Genomic DNA, 19569 nt, shown 5'->3' with positions numbered 1-19569 from the left:
TCATTTCAGAGTACCACTTATACTTTCTGGATTCGTCTGAGACTTTGGGCCTCAAAGTCTCCCAATGACTGAGAGACTGAATTTTCTGCCTTCTTTATAAGATGGTGACTGATTTACCTTGAGTTAAAAGAAAATTTTAAAAAAGTATCACTTCAGACAAACCAGAGTTTGTGTGGATTGACACCTACATACATTATTGCTATTTACTCTTTTTAAATACCTAAAATACTTTCACATTCGTGACTTCATTTGATTTTCACCATACCGTGAGAAAGGCTGAGGAGTTTTGTTGTTGTTGAAGATTCTCAACATCCTAGATACTGAATTTCATTATCTAATCCAGTAGCCTTAAATATACTCCCACGGAATTCTGGTGTTTCATTAGCTGGACCTATGTATCCCACTAATAAATCTAGCAGAGGGAGAAAAATAACCAACTCAAGTTGTAGGGAAAGAAGTTAATGGATATATTTCAAGTTTTGGCTTTTCTTTCATATTTTTTCACAGCTTTTTGATACCTGCTATAAAATACACAAGCAGTAAACTTTTCAGAAAAACTTTACAATAACTTTATCAGGTTCTGTTCAACTTCTGTTCAGATATAAAACCTTAAAGGCTGTGGTTTTATTACATACCTGTTCCTATCTTTTGGGCACACTTGTTTCTATTTAAGATGCTGAAATTACATTACACAGTATTACATAAGCAGAAAGCCTGGTGTCACAGAACATGACTTCCAAGCAAGTCTCAGAAAAAGATCTAATGGAACCAACACTCTCTTTATAGATGAGGAAACTGACTCGCCAATGATACAACATACACTTAACAAAATCATGGGACAACTTCTAAATCCCCGTGTTCAGGTTCTAAATCCAGTGACCCCTTCACAATGCAGGAAACTAGATCTGCCTAAGACCACAGCTAACACACAATGGGGGAGTGCCAGGAGAGGGCAATATCAACGTTCCAGTTCTTCAGGCCCTTGCTATTCTGCCAAGTTCTCTCTTACCCAATGGCCCTCGGCCAGGGACACTGAAAAAGCAGCGTGCGGGATTTCTACTTGCAAACTAAGGTTAGTAGCCACACACAGAGTTATTGTTTTATTTTTTTAATTGAAATGACAATAAAATAAAATTTAAAAAGAACAGTGACCATTTTAATCCAACTTGTACTTTACAAATATAAAAATATAACCAAAACTTCAAACACTTTCTTTTATACATTTTCTGTAAGTGTAATGCCATAAAAATTCTCAAAGCCAAACTATAAACGATGCCAGTACACTATGCTGTAAACACAATAACCAAAAGTTTTTAAGTGTTTAAATGAACTGATCTTTCCCTCAACAGAGAATGTACAATCTATCATTAAAATACAAATTACACCTCAACTGGTTACATGTAGACTCACTTAGGTTTAAGTCTATTTTTTGTTGTTTCCACAAAAACAAGCTTGATAAATACAAGCTAATATTAAAATGTCTTCTACGGCTCCAATCAAATTATAGTATTATGTTTTTCATCATCTATCTAAATAACAAAGGCAAACTACTTGAAACAAGTCCAGTTTAACCAAAATAAGTGATGAAAAGCAAGTGGAATAATTATAGGAAATCAAATTTTTGCTAGGGAAGCAGACTTGTGGTACAGTCAAAACCCACTAAAGCTTCTCTGGTGAAGCTGCATACAACACTCACTGCACACCATCTGAAGCAGGCGTAGTGAGCAGCGGGTACTGTCCTGAACACATGAACCAGTAAAAACATTAGGTTTGAGAAACTCCGATGTGGAAAAGCTAATCCAAGCATTTCACTTCAAATGACTGAGCAAGTACTCAAAAAATAAAGTCATTTAAAACCATAAGCCTAAGAGTCACATTGTTTAAGTAGGGGAATTTTTAAGCGGCTAATGCTTGCTGGCCTGTTTAATTTAGAGGACCTCTACCTCTCTTCTAATTAAGCACAAAGAAAACAGACTGGCTAATTTGCCTGTGTTTTATCCAAATACATGCTAATTTAATGGAATCCATAAAAAAATGAAAAAAAAAATAACTGAACCATATGAGCTAAAAGAATGTTAAAAAATAAAAAATCTTCCAGACCTCATGTTAAAAAGTACAAGTTCATAAACAGAAATATCATAATGTCATTTTAACCATTATCTACTTATTTAAAAAACCACAGTAGTGTTCAGCACTTAGGAAAAAAATTTCACTTTTCTTCAAAGGGATGTCAATTCTAAATATGACTGAAAATTCTGAGTAAAACTTTTAGCTTTTCCTCCAAGCTACTGAATATTTTCCAGTGCCAGTTAGCAGATTTATACAGAATATGCACTACTTGGATTACTCAGAAAAAAATCACGACATATATTGTACTCCTACAATGCAAAAGAGAATTCTCATTTATAGACAAACTTGGGATATAGAAGGCATTCAAAAATACAAAGCAGTTCAAGAGCTCATTTTGAAATTATTCAGTGTTTAGTATGTAGAGAATTAGAATGCACAACTTAAGACCGTTAGATTTTGAAGAGGTGTGTTAAGAAATTACTTTGAAAGAGCTTAGTGTTAAGCAATGCCCTTCTACCCTCATCTAGTGTGTAGGAATACATCAGATTTGAATTTCCTAGTTCTATTTCCATCAGGAAACCTAAAACAAGAATATTGAGATATAACCCTAACTGACCAGTTCAAAGACAGTCTAGAACATTTGTGTTTGTGTGTTGTCATTTTACATCCAAAACCAGATCTTTTTACATTCTAAAGTTAGTAACCCAGCTAGCTGTAATCAAAGGTGTTTCTCACCTCGGGCCCAACATACAGAAAACAGACTCAAGCACTTACATTGTGAAGAAGTGATCAAGAAAGAATTTCTAGGTCAAAACTTGTATTACAAAGGACATGAGTACCTTCAAATCAGATCTCTTCAACTTATACAGTACTTTATAAAACACATGAAGAAAAAGCCCACCTCTTCCCACCGTTCCCAAGTGACAAGCACTGCCCTAGCACACCTGAAATGTAGTTACTGTAGCCTTTCCCTTGCATGCCGGAAGCAATCAAAAAGGTGGACTGGATCAAGCTGTCTCCATCTTTGCCTTCCCTAATCTTGACAGGGTTCAGCTAATCAGTGAGCTCACCAAAATTATAGTAATTTATAAACACACTAATGTAAATCAGAGGGGTGGGACTGTTAGCCCTTGAGGGAGAGGACTATCCACAGAATTAGTAGCTTTTTCAAAAAAAAAAAAAAAAAATCACTAATCATTTTTGTCCTAAAGCCTGGTGGGGTACTCACCTACTACAAAGCATGAGCATGGTCACAATCACTACTTGACACAAAACCTTGTGATGGTTTGATGGGACCTTAACTAAATAAACTTGAACCTTTATTAATATAATTGCTCTTGGTCTAATTTTTTCAAGTCTAAATAGGGAAGAGTATACAACATAACTTTTAAATCACTCTATGTTCAGGAGAAAAAGCCTGTGATCACTACCATAAAGATGTAAGAACTAATCAAAAGTTCATTTCAGTTTATCTATTAATATGTCAATCTGTCTTAAGTAGCTGCATCTTAAAAGTTTTCCTTTTCATCAGGCCTACGGTCAACAAGTTTGCTACAAGGCATATACACAAAATACTCTGGCCATTAAGCAATGACAGCCAGCAAACTCCTTTGCCCTAGGAGTCTTTTGTTATTCTCCAAAACTTGATCCTAATTTAGTAGTGTCATTTTAAAGAGTTTTTAAAATTTGGTATTTTTCCCTTAGGCTGATAAAATCTATCCCCTATTCTGTCCTTATATTTCGGTTGACTGAAATTATTCCAAAGTATTTTTGAAAAGGCTTATGTCATTTACTAAAACCAAATTTTCATTCCTATGGATATAAAGTGAAATAACTTTGCAGTCCAAGAGTTCAAAACCTAACAGACCCACTTTTAGAAACTTCCTTCACAGACCACCATTTTACCATGATGGTAAGAATAACTAAAACATATGTCATGACACAAATAATTAATATCCCCATTATGTAAAGGAAAAGCATCTTAATCAATATTCAATGGGTATCTTTATACCAATTCCCATGAGTTTCCCTAATCTAGCCAATTTTAATAACTCCTCATATGTTTCAGGTCTGTTGCTTGTGAATAAAGGTCTGAATGTATCAGTATAAAATGTACCAGTCAGTACTATTCCGGGAGCTCTGCTGCAGTACAATTCAGAGTGTTTTATTTGGTTCAGGAGTTACACCTTGGGACTCCATCACGCAAATCTAGTTCCCAAAAGTAATGTAGGTTCCTTATCACAAAAATCTAGAACAGTCTTGGGGTATACCCCAACTATGACATCAGAACAAGGGTCCCATAAACTCGACTGACCTAAACCTGCCATAGTCTTTAAATATTCACCAACCTAGGAGGAGAGAAAAAAACCAATCCTCACCTGTAAGAATTTTCCAAGTTTAATGTGAAAAAAAAAAAAATACAAGTAGAAAGAAGTCCATACTCTTTAATGTTGTACAAAAAAGTAGTAGAACCAAAAGTAAATTAAACGTTGTCACATTTGTTTACACCACTATCTAGTTCTTCATATTAACTTTACTATTCAAACAACAGAAAGTAGGTAGCAATTTAGGGACTGGGGAAGAGATTAAAAAAAAAAAAACAGAAAAAAAAAAACCTTTTCTACCATGTTTATTCTACACTGTGTATAGCTGTGCTCACAGAGACGGCTTCTTTTACTTCTCCACTGTGCAGGAATTCAGTTGTATATAAAATTGAACCTGAATTTTAGAAAGAACAATATCTTTATTAAAAACAGCATAATTTACAAAGTTTTTTTTACCTTAGATGATAAAGAAATGCGAACATTTCTACCCTCCCTTGACATTATTGGCATTTTCTATACTCAGACATACTTTCTTCTCACCTATCTGGTCTACACAATAAGTAAGTGTTGTTAAATACTCACAACTAAAAGAAAATTTCAGAGTGTACATCTGATTAATTATCCACTAACAAGTTCCTTGAGAGAAGGAAAATTTTTATACCTCATGGTAGTCTGCCACTCAGCATAGTTCCTAATCATACCAGGTGGTATTCAAATAATAGGACTCTTTTTCATATCTCATACTTCAACTTTTAACCCATCAGCAGACCAAGAGGCGCAAATGATAATTTGATTTGTATAACAAAATAGACCAATTTCCTACTCAACAAGCTTTCACAGAAAACCAAAATCAGTATTGGAACTGTTTTTGAACTAATATTTATGTCAGCATTTGCCAGGTGCCTACTACTATTTTAAGCACTTTAGATGCATCATTTCACTTGCTCCTCACAATTCTATAGTGGGGACTGATTTACAAGTGAAGACACAAGCAAATAGTAGAGTTTGTCCAAGGTCACACTGCCAGGAAGTTATTAAAGGTAGAATTCAAGTCCAAACACTGCCCTCAGAATCCATATTCTTAGCCACCACATTGTTCTGAGATTCCTATCCATAGCAGGCTCCTCAACCAGTACAAGTCAACTTTTTTTAAAAAATGCATTTATCACCCTACCTGCCAAAAAAACAAAAAAACTACATGTATGTAAGAATTCAAAACTTAATCCCACGTATCCAAATAGGCCTAACTATAGCAGGCTTTGAAGAGGAAAGAGAACATATTACACCAAGAGATTCAATTCTCCATGTTTTTATATAGATAATTCCCCTAGTTTTTATTATACAGTGCTGACTGCNAAAAATATATATATATAACAGATTTGGGGAAGAGCACTTCTGGTACATTCTCATATTTATCAGAATGGCATGCTGCAACTTGAGAGGAGTCTGGGGACACTTTTAGTCAGTATTTAATCTATGGCTTTTATATGAACTATGAATCCATTTACCCTCTTAGTTTCTTTAAAGACCAAAATTCATAATTACCCCTTCTGAAGCAGCTCAAAATACTTTAAATCTGGCAATTTTAGATGAATCAGCCACAGAATAGTCAACTTTCCATACCTGCTCAGAAGCTGAGGAAGACTGGAAATGATGGGTCCATATCCTGGTGCATTGTCATACAATTCAAACAATGGTGCAGCTACAAGCTTGTAATTTTTAGGGACTGCAAACAAGGCTAAAATAAAATAAAATAGTATTCATTTTCTGTAACTTCTTATATAATCACTACTTCCACTTCATTTTTAAATTAATCACTGGTTTTAGATTTGAGAAACTTTGGAAGAAAAAGATAATTCTCATAGTACATTTTTTGGTTGTATCTTTTAGGCAAAGTTCATGTTGTTAACAAGCAAGAGCACCTTATAAGTGCTGCCCTGGGAGCAAGGAGAGAAGAGTAGAGCCTTGGGTTTATAATTTATTAATTCCATTTTAAGACATGGAATAATTATTTGTTAAAATGTACAACAATCCTAAATATGGTATTAAAAAATCAGTTCATCTGCCATCTAAAATTTTCAGTTCACTACAATGTGAGTATCAATACCAGAAGCTGAACAGTTATTTAAAAATACCATAATATGATATTTTAGGCTCTAGCTAAATTTACTTTTCCCCCTACAGCATGACTGACCCATCTATGAGAAAAACGACTAAATTCTGTATAAACAGAGTATGTGTTTTTATTTTTAGAATAAATCCAAAATTTCAAGGAACTTGGAGAAAACACCAATAGAAGTATTCTTGAAATAACTTTACAAAAGTTTTTAGGTGGGTGCTTTCTTACCTTTCTCTTGAAGTTGAACCAAAAATAACTTCTTATGTTCCTTAGGTTTTGTAATATGTGCAGGAATATATGGATACTAAAATAACAAAAGAGAAGAATTTGTATTGGCCAAGACATCCCTTAATCCTCCATTCCTTTATTTATCAACTTTTCCCATTTCATATTACAGTAATATATCAACCCTTTAAGCCCAAATTCTCATAATCCCAACACAATTTTACTTAACTTGTATCCTGTAGTTTCATTTCTTTCTTTATATGTTTATTTCCCAATACAGTATATACTGCTGAGAGAACTAGAACCCCTTCTAGTCTTGTCTTTACCAGAACCTAGTACCTAACAGATGTTCTAATAGACAAATGCTTAATAAACACAATGTAATGAGTAGTAACTCCTGCAAGTCAATTAAATATGTAGTTGTAGGATTTACAGCTTGAGAAATTTACAATCCAATGAAGTCTGACATTAAGTAATGTTTCTAATAAAAGTTTTTAAAAAATCATCACTAAGTTCAATTTTCTAGAATTCTGATGTGGACATAGTTACTATATTAAAAGTTTAAATATGGCCTGTGAAGTATTTGACAAGATGTTCCACCCCCAAAGATCACACTCACACACACACACACCAGGAACACCAGACAAGCAGTGTAAGTCAAGTCTTGTCGGCTGGAGAGAATCAAGTTGCTTGTGAAAATGGAGAAAATGTTTTGGAGAACTTAAGAAATTCTAAAGAAAATCGGGGGGGGGGAGCTGCAACTGCAGGAAAAAGAATTTTGACAGAGCAAATTTTAAAAGGCTGGTATAGAGATCTCTCTTGCACCTCCCCCTAACACATTCAGAAAAATCTACTTCAGCTTTGGGAGTTCTATTTGAGGGCAGGGGAATTGAAAAATACTGAAGACACACATAAGGGGGGAGTAGGATAAAACAGAGGCAGCCAAAAGAAGGTAGTACCCCCTCACATTTAATGTAAAAACTTACCTGAGAAGCTGAAGTCTTTCCCAAGATTACAAAAGTTATTAGTGATATCAGGATTCAACCTCATCTATTCAACCCTTATCACACTATAAAAAGCCTTTTATTTACCATTATGCTACCCTCCACTGGATATCTCAGTATTTCAGTCAGAATGATTACACACCAGAGCCATCCCTAAGGTATGATGAATGAAGACAACTGTCCCAAGTTTTGGAGGTGCCCTACATGATCATGAAAAACAGGCACTGGCAGTAAGGGTCAAAAAGGTGAGAAGTAATTTGAATAGCACAGGCTATGAGAGACCTGTGGTTCACATAAAACGGAAGCTCCCACACCATGACCAAAACAAAGTGACTGGCATTAATCACCCCAATTTTCTTCTACTTGTGGCTACATGTCCCTTTACTTTGAAGCCTTTCTTCTCCAATCCTCATCTTGGTGTTTATTTTAAGCCAAGGGCACTTTATACAAAAAGACAGGGAGTTGGTTGTGTTCTTTTCCCACGGACACCTAACCACTACCCCAATGTATTAAACACACAACACCTACATTATACCTCATGCTAGCAGAGCCAACCCTAGGGTTCAGTGAATTAAGGGAACTGTCCTCGGACTTCAGTAGGGGAGATGAGGGCATTCAGAAAGTAGTCTAGAAAACTTTTATGACTGAGCTTCCAGTTCGATTGAAGAATGTTCAAGAAACCATAAAAAGTTTACAGTAGTTCTTTTATGTATCTTTGGACCAGAACTTCACTATTTCTAGATGAAATCATACTTTCTTAAGGCCGGGAGAATTCTCAGGTAGGGAGTACTAGCACCAGCTTCCACAGCACCTTACCTTCCTATCCCTCAGCTATAGTAGAGAGTCAGAAGGAAGGGGCCAGACATAATAATCTTTTGCTTGGTTGACATTTTGTATAATTCTTAACCTGGAACAAAATATAATCCAGAAAAGGTATCCAAGTCATATAGCCTTGTCTGCAGGATTCAGGATCAGAGGCCTCCATCAGTTAAAGGTAAGAAAATCTGGACATCAGCACCATTACCATTATCAATCATTACAGTGGATTAAAACACAACAAATGTATTTAAATCCATGAGGTCATATGACACTTTTTTTTTTTTAATGTTTTATTTATTTCTAGGAGAGAGAGAGACAGTGTGAGCAGGGGAGGGTCAGAGAGAAAGGGAGTCACAGACTGAAACAGGCTCCAGGCTCTGAGCTGGCAGTCAGCACAGAGTCCGACACGGGGCCTGAACCCACGAACCACGAGTCATGACCTAAGCGAAAGTCGGACGCTCAACCGACTAAGCCACCCAGGCGCCCCGACACTTTAAAAGGTTGATGAAACAGATGCTTTTTGTGCCCCTCATCACCCACTTCAGATCTCATCCCACCTCAGATTTCAGGGCAGCTGTGTTGAAAAGTGCTAGAAAGCTCCTGGCTTGCTGCTACTGTCTCATTCTCTGCTTTTCAGCCTCAAAGCATTTCCAAAGTCCCGGAAAATCAACCAGCGGTCAGACTCAACATGAAAGTGCAACAGAGTTAATATAACCCTCATCCAATGGGGTAGGAATCTCCAGCCTTCCATCCTTCTGATGGAACAATTTTAAGGTACATTCCACATGGTTCCTCACAGTCCTTAACAGGATCAATCCAGTTGCCCATAGTTGTAATAAAATAAATTATGTGCCCTTCTTTTTTTTTTTTTTTTTTTGACTTTTGCTATTTCTGGTCGCCCTCTCCCATTAGTCTACTGCTTTCTGGGATCACTTCCCAAACAAACTGTCTGCACCCAAGTCTTTGTCTTATTCTTTCTCTTGAATAACGTTTTTGGAGGATACTAATAAATTAATTCATTCTTATGAAAGGAAGGATCTATTCTTTCCTTCACAAACTATACCTCAAGGTAACCAAATAGTTGATGAGAAACATTTCCCTTAATGAAACTATCACAATCCTAATGAAATCCAAGAAACTATTATCAATGAGCTGCTACCATAACAAAAAGTGACAAGCAGACATTATAAAACTTCTGATGGAAGTGTACAATACCATCTGTGGCAGCTATCCTTCAAGATGACCTCCAATGGCTCCTGTCTCCCAATATCCACCTCTGTGAAGTCCCCTCCCACAATGTACCATGTTGGCTTGTGCGACCAACAGCATACAGCAGAAGTTAAGTGATGGTATGTCACTGTCAAGATTAGGTTGAAATAGACCACAACTTCCTATCTGGGCACTGTATCTATCTGTCACTGTCTCTATATCGGATCTCTGGGGAAGCCGGCTGCCTTACTAAGAGTTAACCTGTGGAGACACTCTCATGGTAACAGATAGAGGCCTTGGGTCAACACCCAATGAGGAACTGAAGCCTTCAGTCCAAAAGTCCAGGAGAAGAGGCCCACTAACAAACACATGTGTGAACCTGGGATCAGACCCTTCAGCCCCAGCCCAGCCTTGAGGTGATACAATCCCAGACAATCTGACTATAACCTCATGAGTCACCATGAGCCAGAACCACCCAACTATGCAGCTCCCAGATGCCTGACCCCGAGAAATGAAGATAACAAATGTCTGCTGTTTTAAGCTGCTAGGTTTGGGGGTAATTTATCATGCAGCAATAGACAGACAATATACTGCCTATGGTAAGCCTTATAGTCCCTCATTAGCCAAATCCATTCTCTTGATCTAACTACCAGTTTATAGGACAGAAGCAAAAGAACTACATGCTCAATGACAAGGCAGATGCAATCAGCAATGGAAACACAAAGGACTTTAAATAGCTTGTTTTCATTAACAAATAAATTACAAGGAAAAAAAAGAGAAACAGGAAAGCAACCAGCCAAGAGAGACTTGAGACCATCCTAATTTAAACAAATTATAAAACAAAATAAAAATAAAACTTGAAACTAGTCAGAGATATACATATTTAATGAGCTCATGGAATAATTTATTCTTAATATGAGAATGTGTACTGTGGTTATGTTTTTAAAAAGACTCTTGTGTTTTAGAAATACATACTGAAATATTTACGTTCCAAATGATACCTAGGATTTGCTCTAAAATAATCCAAGGTGAGGGCAGGGGAATGGGGTGGCAGATGAAGTCTGACCATGAGTTGCTAACTGTTAACCTGTGGGTAACAGGTAATGGGATTCATGTATTTTCACTATTCCTTCTATTTTTGTTATGTTTGAAAGAAACACATGCTTGGCTTTTTCATTTTTTATCTAAATTAAGACAGAAAAAAATGCTTGGCTTTTTCATTTTTTCTCTAAATTAAGGAGAGAGAAAAGAAATTTTCAAGTCAAATTCTATTACACTCTTTTCAAATGGCTAGAATTAAATTTGTTTTCTACTTTCTCAAATGCCCGCAAATATAAATGAGCACTGACCTGAGGAGGTTCAAAATTTGGTCTCCACCAGTTACCGATGCAGTCATCAATGACCCAGTCTTGTAGGACCCCATCTTGACGACCCAGTATCTGTTAAAAAGAAATAAGATAGCCAATAAACAATCCGTTAATATCCTTCTTTTGTGAAAATATAGATGTCCTCTTTATAATTTTTTTGTCTAATATTATCTGTGTCACTTGGCCCAAGACATACACTATTAGTTCCAAAATGGCAACCTAAGCAACAACATAACTATCTAAGACCAACAAATCTGTTGTCACACCCTGGCCACACATGGAAAACCAAAGGTGCTGCATTACTTACATCAGCTAATGCCATACGTACAATAGTGTTTCCAGAATCAAGCTGTAGCGTATGTAAATCACCCACCTAACTAAATTATAGAAAAAAGTGTTCAAAATTCACAATTTTCATTTTTATAAGCCTGTGTAGCATAACATTAGACTCAAGTTATTTTAATCAAAATTATACTCTATACATTTTAAATGGTCAAACATGGTTCTACAAGGTTTACCATAAGAAGTTCCCTGTCCCACTTTCCCAATTTCCATAGTCTACAACTTTCAACTTAGCTATTTTCCCCCAACACTTGCCTCTATTTTTACAAACATTCCCCTTGTTTTTAAATAAACTGTTTTAGTTTCAGAGGGTTGCTGGAGGGAGAGTAGGCAGGATGATGGAATAAATGGAAGATGGGTATTAGGGAGGGCTCTTGTTGTAATGAGCAACTGGGTGTTATATGTAAGTGATGGATCACTAAATTCTACTCCTGAACCTACATGTTAAACAGAATTTAAATAAAAACTTGAAACAAAGTTTCAAGGGGAAGAGAGGGAGAGAGAGGGAAAGAGGGGAAGAGAGGGAGAGAGAGCAGGAGGAGGAGAGGGGGGAGAGGGGAGGAGAGGGAGAAGGGGAAAAGTGGGGAGAGAGGGAGGGAGAGAGGGAGGGAAGGGGGGGAGAGAGAGAAGGGGGGAGAGGGAGAGAGAGAGGGAGGATCCCAAGCAGGCTCCACACCCAGCTTAGAGCCTAATGCAGGGCTCAATCCCATAACCTCAGGGTCATGACCTGAGCCAAAATCAAGAGTCCAACTCTCAACCAACTGACCCACCCAGGTGTCCCACTAAGAGACACTGTGTATCCTCCTCCACTCTGTAGATGCTCTCAGCCCTGCCTCACAGCTGGAGTTCTAAGGCTTCCCTTTTCCTCTCTCCTGTGTTGTTAGATCCTCTCTATATTCTGAATCCTGTATCTTCTTAGTTTTTTCTTTCATTTTGGTGGTGAACACCCTCCAGTAGCCTCCTGACAAAGGGTACAAGACATATATGTCTGGAAACTCTGTAGGTCTAAAAATAAGTTTATTTTACCTGCACATTTGATTTATGGTTTGATTAGACAGAAAATTCTATGACAGAAATCACATTCTCTCAGAATTATAAAGGCATGTTCCAAGACCTTTTAACTTCTGTTATTTCTAGGGAGTCAATACCATTTCTAATTTTGAGGCTTTGCATATAACTCCTGTCTCTCCTCCCTCCCTAACTTTGGAAGGTTTTAGGATCTTCTCTTTATTTTAGGATCTATCTCTTTAAGATAGCTCAGTTGGTTAAGCATCTGACTCTTGATTTTGACTCAGTTCATGATTCTGGGGTCATGGGACGGATACTTATGTTGGGCTCTGCATGGAGCATGGAACCTGCTTAAGATTCTCTCTCTCTCCCTGCTCCCACCGCCCCTTTCCCCTGCTCGCATGCTCTCTCAAAAATTAAAAAAAAAAAATTTCATGATGATATGTCTTCGCATGGATCTTTTAACATTCAATATAAAAGGAAGACTAGTAAGTCTTTTCGATCTGAAAACTCATGCTCTGAGTTTGGGAAATTTTCTTGAGTTATTGTTTTGCTATTCCTCCTCTGTTCTATTTATATATAATGTATTTTGGTCCTTCTAGAATGACTGGCTAATTTTATCTTTTCTCATCTTTGTTTTACTTTTTCATTCTACTTTCTGGATTTCCTCAATTCAATATTTTAACCCTCTACTGAATTTTTTGTTTCTGCTAACATTTGTTTAAATATCATGGGTTCTTTCTTGTTGGCTGAAGAGTCTTTTTTATGGCACAGTGTTCCAAAGATGAGCTATCTACTTTCATCACACCAAAAATAGGAGTCATAATTTTGTTGATTGCTGAATTTTCTGTTTCTGTTGAGCTTCTTTTGCTTCTTTTCATCTCTTTTTTAAGACACTTTCTCCAAAAGCCTGGCTCTTAATTAGGGCTAAAGCAATAAGACGCTTAACTATCACCTCTGAGTGATAGGGTCACACTATTCTTTGGGAAGGTTCGCAAATAACCATCATCAGAAGGGGTTTTCTGTGTGTGTTGTTTTGTTTTGTTTTTGGACTGGCCACTTTCTTCAGAAACAAAACCTCCAACCTTCAGCTTGGGGTATGTAAGCCTAGTTGTCATCATTTTATGAGCCTGGTAGAAATCCAAAAGTCTCACTATTGAGGATGTAAACTCTCACTTATTCTCCTTATCTCCTCTACTTTTTCAATGTTTAATGTTCTCTGAGTCCATAGCTACTGACAATCAGTCATCAGCCAGTTTTCAGTCCATGCATGCCTCCACTTTCATGGGCACCTGGCACTTCCAATCCCTCAGCCTTTTGCTCTGCAGTGCTAGGTCCTGGAATACCCTCCTGTTGAGGGTTTCTGCTAAGTCAGATGTGATTTGCCCATCTGCTTTCTAGCTTCCAAAAATTCTTTTTTGCTATTGTCTCAACTTACACTCCCTCAGTCCTACTGAATTTATATCTTAAAAAAAAAACAAAACCCTTTACTTCCTTTTTGGTGAGTTTTGAGAAGGAGCTGAGTTAAGCAAGTAGGTCCAATCAACCACATACAAATGGAAGCACAGCACAGTATTTAAAAATTATAATGCACTAGAAAAAAAACACTAGAAAAGATAAACCAGTAGGTCAAAGTGGTCGAATTACAGGTGATTTTAATTTTGCTTTTCCTTCTGCTTTTCTGTATCTAAGGTTTTTGCACAGAAAAACCTTAGTTTTATAATTAAAGAGGTAAGGATTGCATGCAAAAAAGTAAAAACAACCTGCAATCTCAAAACCTCAAGCATCTATGCATTTGGCTCCAAGTCTTTAGAAGCAGACATTAGAGTGAATTTTAAAATGTGGCCCAATATGGGTAAAGCTTAAAAGATAAGTGTAAAAATGAACATAGGTATTTAACAGTAATCATTCCCTTGTCAAAACCCTACAGGGGTCTACACTGGAATACTACTACATTCAAACCTCCAGCCACGTGCCATACTAGCTATAGACATCAAGTAAGTTACTTGAACCTCTGGGCCCAGTCTCCCAATGGGTAAAATAGGATTAATAATAGTACTTCCTCCAATGGCTGTTGTGATAATTAAAGCAGTTATTGCATGTAAAGCACTTAGAACAGCGCCTAGCACAGGAAGTACTCAATAAATGTTGGCTTTTATTAACTATTATTGTTATATCAACATTGCAACAGAAAAAAAAGTTAAACTAAAGTACAAGTTCAATTTGCAGAGATTAAACATTGTAATCAAGTTTTATTTATTGAAAACTATTCAAAATAAACTTATCCTTTCCACAAGAGATAAAAAACCTAATTATCCGTTAAGTTGATGGTACTCAGGGCAAGAATCAAACTGCAAAAGTGATAAAATGGAAAAATACCTCTGTCATTAAGCGTTTTAGTCCTTCAACTTCATCTTCTCCTGGGTTAAGTTCACCACCAGGTCTGTATAAAAGTTAAGAATTTCAGCTTTCAACTTAATACTTTTAGGTTAACAGGAAGAACAAAATAATAGTTTCTATCATGTAACTGAGTAACACATACTTCAATGCTGCCTAAGGCAATCAAAGCAAACAAATGTGAAAGGGAGGGGAAAGAGTGTGCTAAGAACTTGAATTCCCAGTATTAAGTCACCAGACTAACAGTACACAAACCCTATTTTTAAACAAACCAAACATGTAACATAACAAACATCACTGCTGGCCACAAGTCCATCCCAATCTCTTCTCTCTGGAAGCTATCTGGTGGTAATGGATTCTAGAAATGCCCAGAGAGGCAGTGGGCCACATTCTTTAGGTCTGAAAAATGGGACATTTTTCAAGAATTCCTATCTAAGGATTTGACCTTTATTGGCATAATCTGGTCAAACCATTGTGGACTAAATGTAGAATAGTGAGAGATTTATAAGCTTAATGATAAAACTAAATAGTTACCTATAAAAATGTTAAGTCATTTTAAGGAAAAGAAACACTATTCATCCTAAAATTAATATCAATTGTTCTTAGTAATGCTACAATGATATCTAGAAATTGAATTTGGACTTACTTGCTTTACAGGGCTTCTATCAGGCTCAATTATTAACAATACAGAGACACATACAAATTTCTAGTTAGGCAATAAATGAGCACTACGCTACAGAAAAATGACATAAATTTCTCTTTCTAAAGACTCCATCAACAGCAGTGTTTGTGGAAACAAATGACTAAGGTCTAAAATTGTATTCCAAAGCTGCAGAAAACAGCAATCCTAAAAGTTGTCTCGCTGTTAACTTCCAACGACACTTACAATTTGAAGAAAGTTGTTCCCAGCTGCAGCAGCAACACATGTGGAAGCCGGTGCTCATGGACAATCAGAACCCCTTCTACAGTCCTTCTCATTCCAATTTTATCAAATTCTTCCCTCATGCGCTGAAATCTGGCTGCAACAGAGCTGTCCTTCTCATAGAGGGGCTCTTTTGTACCAAAAGTATAATTAGTAAGAGGGTACCTGTGGTCCAAAGACAAATATGTCACATGAGAACTGAAGACCATAATTTACCATGACAGATTCCAACCATGTATAAAGCAACTATGGTAAAAAAAAAAAAAAGAAAGTATATATACTGTACTCAGAAACATAGGATTTCTCCAAAGTTACACAACTAGTTAATGTGACAGAAGTGATTAGAATCCAGCTCTTTGGACTATAAAGCCAGAGCTTCCATTAGATCAAGCTGCTACACCACACTTGGACTTTCAAGTACAGATAACACCATCCTTACGTCCCTCAAATGCTTAGAGAAATGACCACCTGGATATCTGGTACTCCTCTGGCAGATCATGGCTGCTATATTAAAACTGACAACCTAGCTAATGCCCCCTTGGGCTCCTCTACGAATCTAATCAGAAATTCTACTAATTATGGGTGTTAAAGACTAATAACTCTTTTTCTACAAGGTGAGCCACCGCTTTCTATCATCTCCCCAGTTATTTTTCTCCCAGTCAACTATCGTGAGACTTTTCTGGTACCACAACCCTTTCCTCTTCAGATGAACATTTCTTTCCCTTCTAAACCTTTTTAACTTTTGTATGTATTCTATCCAGTATCCTTATTCTTCCCTTTTCCTCAAGGTTTTTGCCCACCATTTCTAACCTGAATAGTCTCTCCTCCTTTATCAAGAATTCAAAACATGGGTCATATTAAGACAGTTTTCATCTTGTCTAGTAAATATCAATTTTTTTCCTTAAAATATTTAAAAATCCCATACCTATATTTAATCACACAACTTGTAACCTCTTGACCATAGGTCTTACAGTAAAGAAACTTCTAACTATAAGCCTCTGAGTAAGAATACTTTGACCCACCTGCCTATTTCCTATGAAAATGACTTAACATCCAAAGCCAAGAACTACAGAACTAATCCACTTAAGTGGACTGGATGGATTGGATGAAAGGGAAACTCAAGATTGTCGAAATTTAACAAATTAATTCCTGAGGCCAAATTCTAGACATGAATGAAGCAGCTCTAAAATAGCTAAAATATACCATTTCCAGGATGCTTGAAAGACTTTAAGAACTTCCCCAGCAGACCTAACGCTGAGTCTATCATTACCATCATCATCGCTAGCAGCATTCACTTCACATGGAACTATGTGCCAGACAACTGTTTATATGTATTAACATTTAGTTCTCACAATCGGAGTTAGAAAGAATCGAGGATAGCTGTACGCATCTATACTGCAAAAGTCAGCTCTCGTATCAAGATGAAACATAAGAATTTTCAGGTATGAAATCAAGAGTGCCAGCCCAGACACACATATTACCCCCATCACACTGTGAACTTCGCAAAGCGGGGACTACATCTTACCTCCTCTTCACTGTACACCCAGCATTATGCCCAGTGCCTGATACAAAGTAGGCATCTATGCAGTATTTCCTAAAGCAAAGAATATTCTGGGGGAGATGACTTGTTTTCAAGTTAGATTATAACTCACCCAGATGAACTGAGTTCACATCAGTGATTTTTTTCTGAATACTGTATTTACACAGGAGAGGAAATGTTCTGTAAATTCATCACCCCACAACTTTTAAAAATTATTTTAGTGTTTATTTTTGAGGGACAGAGCACGAGCAGGGGAGGGGCAGAGAGAGAGGGAGACACAGAAACTGAAGCAGGCTCCAGGTCTCACAGAGCCTGACGTAGGGCTTGGATTCAAGAGCCCTGAGATCATGACCTTAGCCAGAGTTGGATGCTTAACCGACTGAGTCACCCAGGTGCCCCCGTCAACCCATAACTTTAATGGAGCAAAAATAAAAAACATTTCACCAAGTTAATTCTACATAGTAACTTGATGCAAATTGATCCAGAAATAAAGTTAAATCAAAGGAAAACCATGAGCCCTAGCTTTAATCACCAAAGGAATCCAAGAGCTGTGCTTTCACATTAAAAAAAAAATTTGCCTCTTCCACCTCATGGAAATCTTAACAAGATGTTCTGAAAAACAGAGACATGAAATTAAACTATTATGCTAACGTAATAACTAGAGATATTAGCTTGTGCATACACCACTCTCTAGCTACAGATTTAATAAACACAACATTTTTATTATCTAACCTTCCAGGCCAGCACTTGTTTTGCCAAATAAAACAATAATAATAACCATCGTTTCAATTTCAAAACGCTGTTGAAGTTCATTTATTTGAATGTAAAATAGAAAAACACGTAAAACTTTCTCGTGGAGACACCAGTATCAGTAAGTAAATCCTTGTACCTTACAAATACTGACCAGCATAAACTGGCTACTTTCCTCCATTAGGGTCAGCGCCACTGTGCCTCACAAACTCTAAGAAATTATTTAAGCGGGGGCGGGGGGACATACGGACAATTTCTTGATCAAGATAGAACCCAAATGCCAACTACCTGCCACTAACTGCAAGATGACTTTTGTGACTGACATCGACATGCAATGGCTTGAAGGGCTGTCACTGAAAAGTGTGGCAAATAAAAACGCAGGCCACAGTGGATTCTCTGGGGCGGCAGGCTGGTCCCCTCCAGGGTCTGAATGGAAACCCAGGCCTAACAGTATCCACCCTCCTCAGCTGGGGCCTACGGGGTGGTTGACTGCTGTCGCTGCGGCAGGGAAGACAGGTGAAGGCATAGGGGAAGCCAGCTAGCCCTGAACACACGGATAAAATGTGCTGCCTTCAAGAGCTCACATACAATTAAGCAGGTAGAAGGAAAAAAGCTAAACCGAAGCTTCAGAGCTAGAGCTCGAAAGCTTAACCGCTACAGAAAAGTGAAAACTGCAAAAAAATGATCCATTACACCATTCATACCAAATAAAAACACAAAAACACGATCACAAACGTGATGTGAAAACGTAAACACTGGACAGGAAAAAGAAACCCCACGTTTTGCAGCTGGTTACCTCTGGAGACATGGGGAGGGGGTGAGTTCAAAGCAAACTTGGGATTTTCCTAGAATAACTGAATCGAGGGGCGGGGTTGGGCACGCCTTCCCTACAGAAAAGGAAAACCCTCTCAAGTAGGACTCTAACCCCGCGGCGCCCGGAGACCGGGAAAGGGCCCCCGAGGGATCTTCAAAAGCGCGCGTCCCTGAGCGGGACTGGAATTGGTGCGGAGTCGTGGAGCCCGCCGATGGCCAGGGGCGCGTCGGAAGATCTGGAGTCTTTAGGAGCGCTCACGAGGAAGGGGGAGCCCGCGAAGGCAGCGCGCTCAGGCCAGGCCGCACTTACAGATTGATGGTTCGCTCCAGGGTGAGGGGCTTGGTCTGCTGGATGTACTTGTTGCCGAACTGGTTGACCCCTCGGGGCCAGCCGGTTTGTGAGCGATTGGGCGGTACCACAGACATGCTGGCTGCCTCGAATACTGGCGGCGAGAGAAAATGGGGCAGGCAGGGAGACTTTCCCTGTGCCGGCAGCGGTTATTCGCGTCCCCCTCAGTAGACGCCACCCGCCATTAACATGAGAGCGCAAGAGGAGGTAAAGCACACCGGAAGTGCATCCACAGCCTCTGGCGGCAGGAAGTAGAGGGGCGCGGCCTGCCTAGCCAACCACCCCTGGGCCAATCGCTGGTGAGATGGCCG

General features: G+C 38.1%; 1 protein-coding gene across 1 annotated transcript; it reads right to left on the bottom strand.

The window, feature by feature from the left end:
• Window positions 1–4494: 4494 nt before the first annotated feature.
• Window positions 4495–19473, bottom strand: NUDT21 (nudix hydrolase 21). The gene is made up of 7 exons (XM_077751314.1): window positions 19220–19473; window positions 15771–15971; window positions 14867–14930; window positions 11120–11209; window positions 6742–6817; window positions 6018–6132; window positions 4495–4788 (listed from the first exon to the last, which is right to left on the bottom strand). Exons 1-7 carry the CDS (start codon window positions 19333–19335, stop codon window positions 4767–4769), a joined length of 684 nt encoding a protein of 227 aa, XP_077607440.1. The 5' UTR covers window positions 19336–19473; the 3' UTR covers window positions 4495–4766.
• Window positions 19474–19569: the final 96 nt, after the last annotated feature.

This window comes from Crocuta crocuta, unplaced genomic scaffold (genome assembly GCF_008692635.1).
Source record: "Crocuta crocuta isolate KB4526 unplaced genomic scaffold, BGI_CrCroc_1.0 scaffold124, whole genome shotgun sequence".
Classification (NCBI taxonomy): domain Eukaryota; kingdom Metazoa; phylum Chordata; class Mammalia; order Carnivora; family Hyaenidae; genus Crocuta; species Crocuta crocuta.
The sequence above is the reverse complement of the archived record's forward strand: the minus strand, read 5'-3'. Positions and strand labels throughout refer to the sequence as shown.

Excerpts from the sequence above, each read along its gene's own strand:
- NUDT21 (XM_077751314.1), bottom strand. The coding sequence starts at position 19,335 with ATGTCTGTGGTACCGCCCAATCGCTCACAAACCGGCTGGCCCCGAGGG. Across the intron at positions 15,972-19,219 it reads CTGGAGCGAACCATCAATCT|GTACCCTCTTACTAATTATA; the intron begins GTAAGTGCGGCC and ends TTTGGACCACAG. Across the intron at positions 11,210-14,866 it reads TAAAACGCTTAATGACAGAG|ATACTGGGTCGTCAAGATGG; the intron begins GTATTTTTCCAT and ends TCTTTTTAACAG.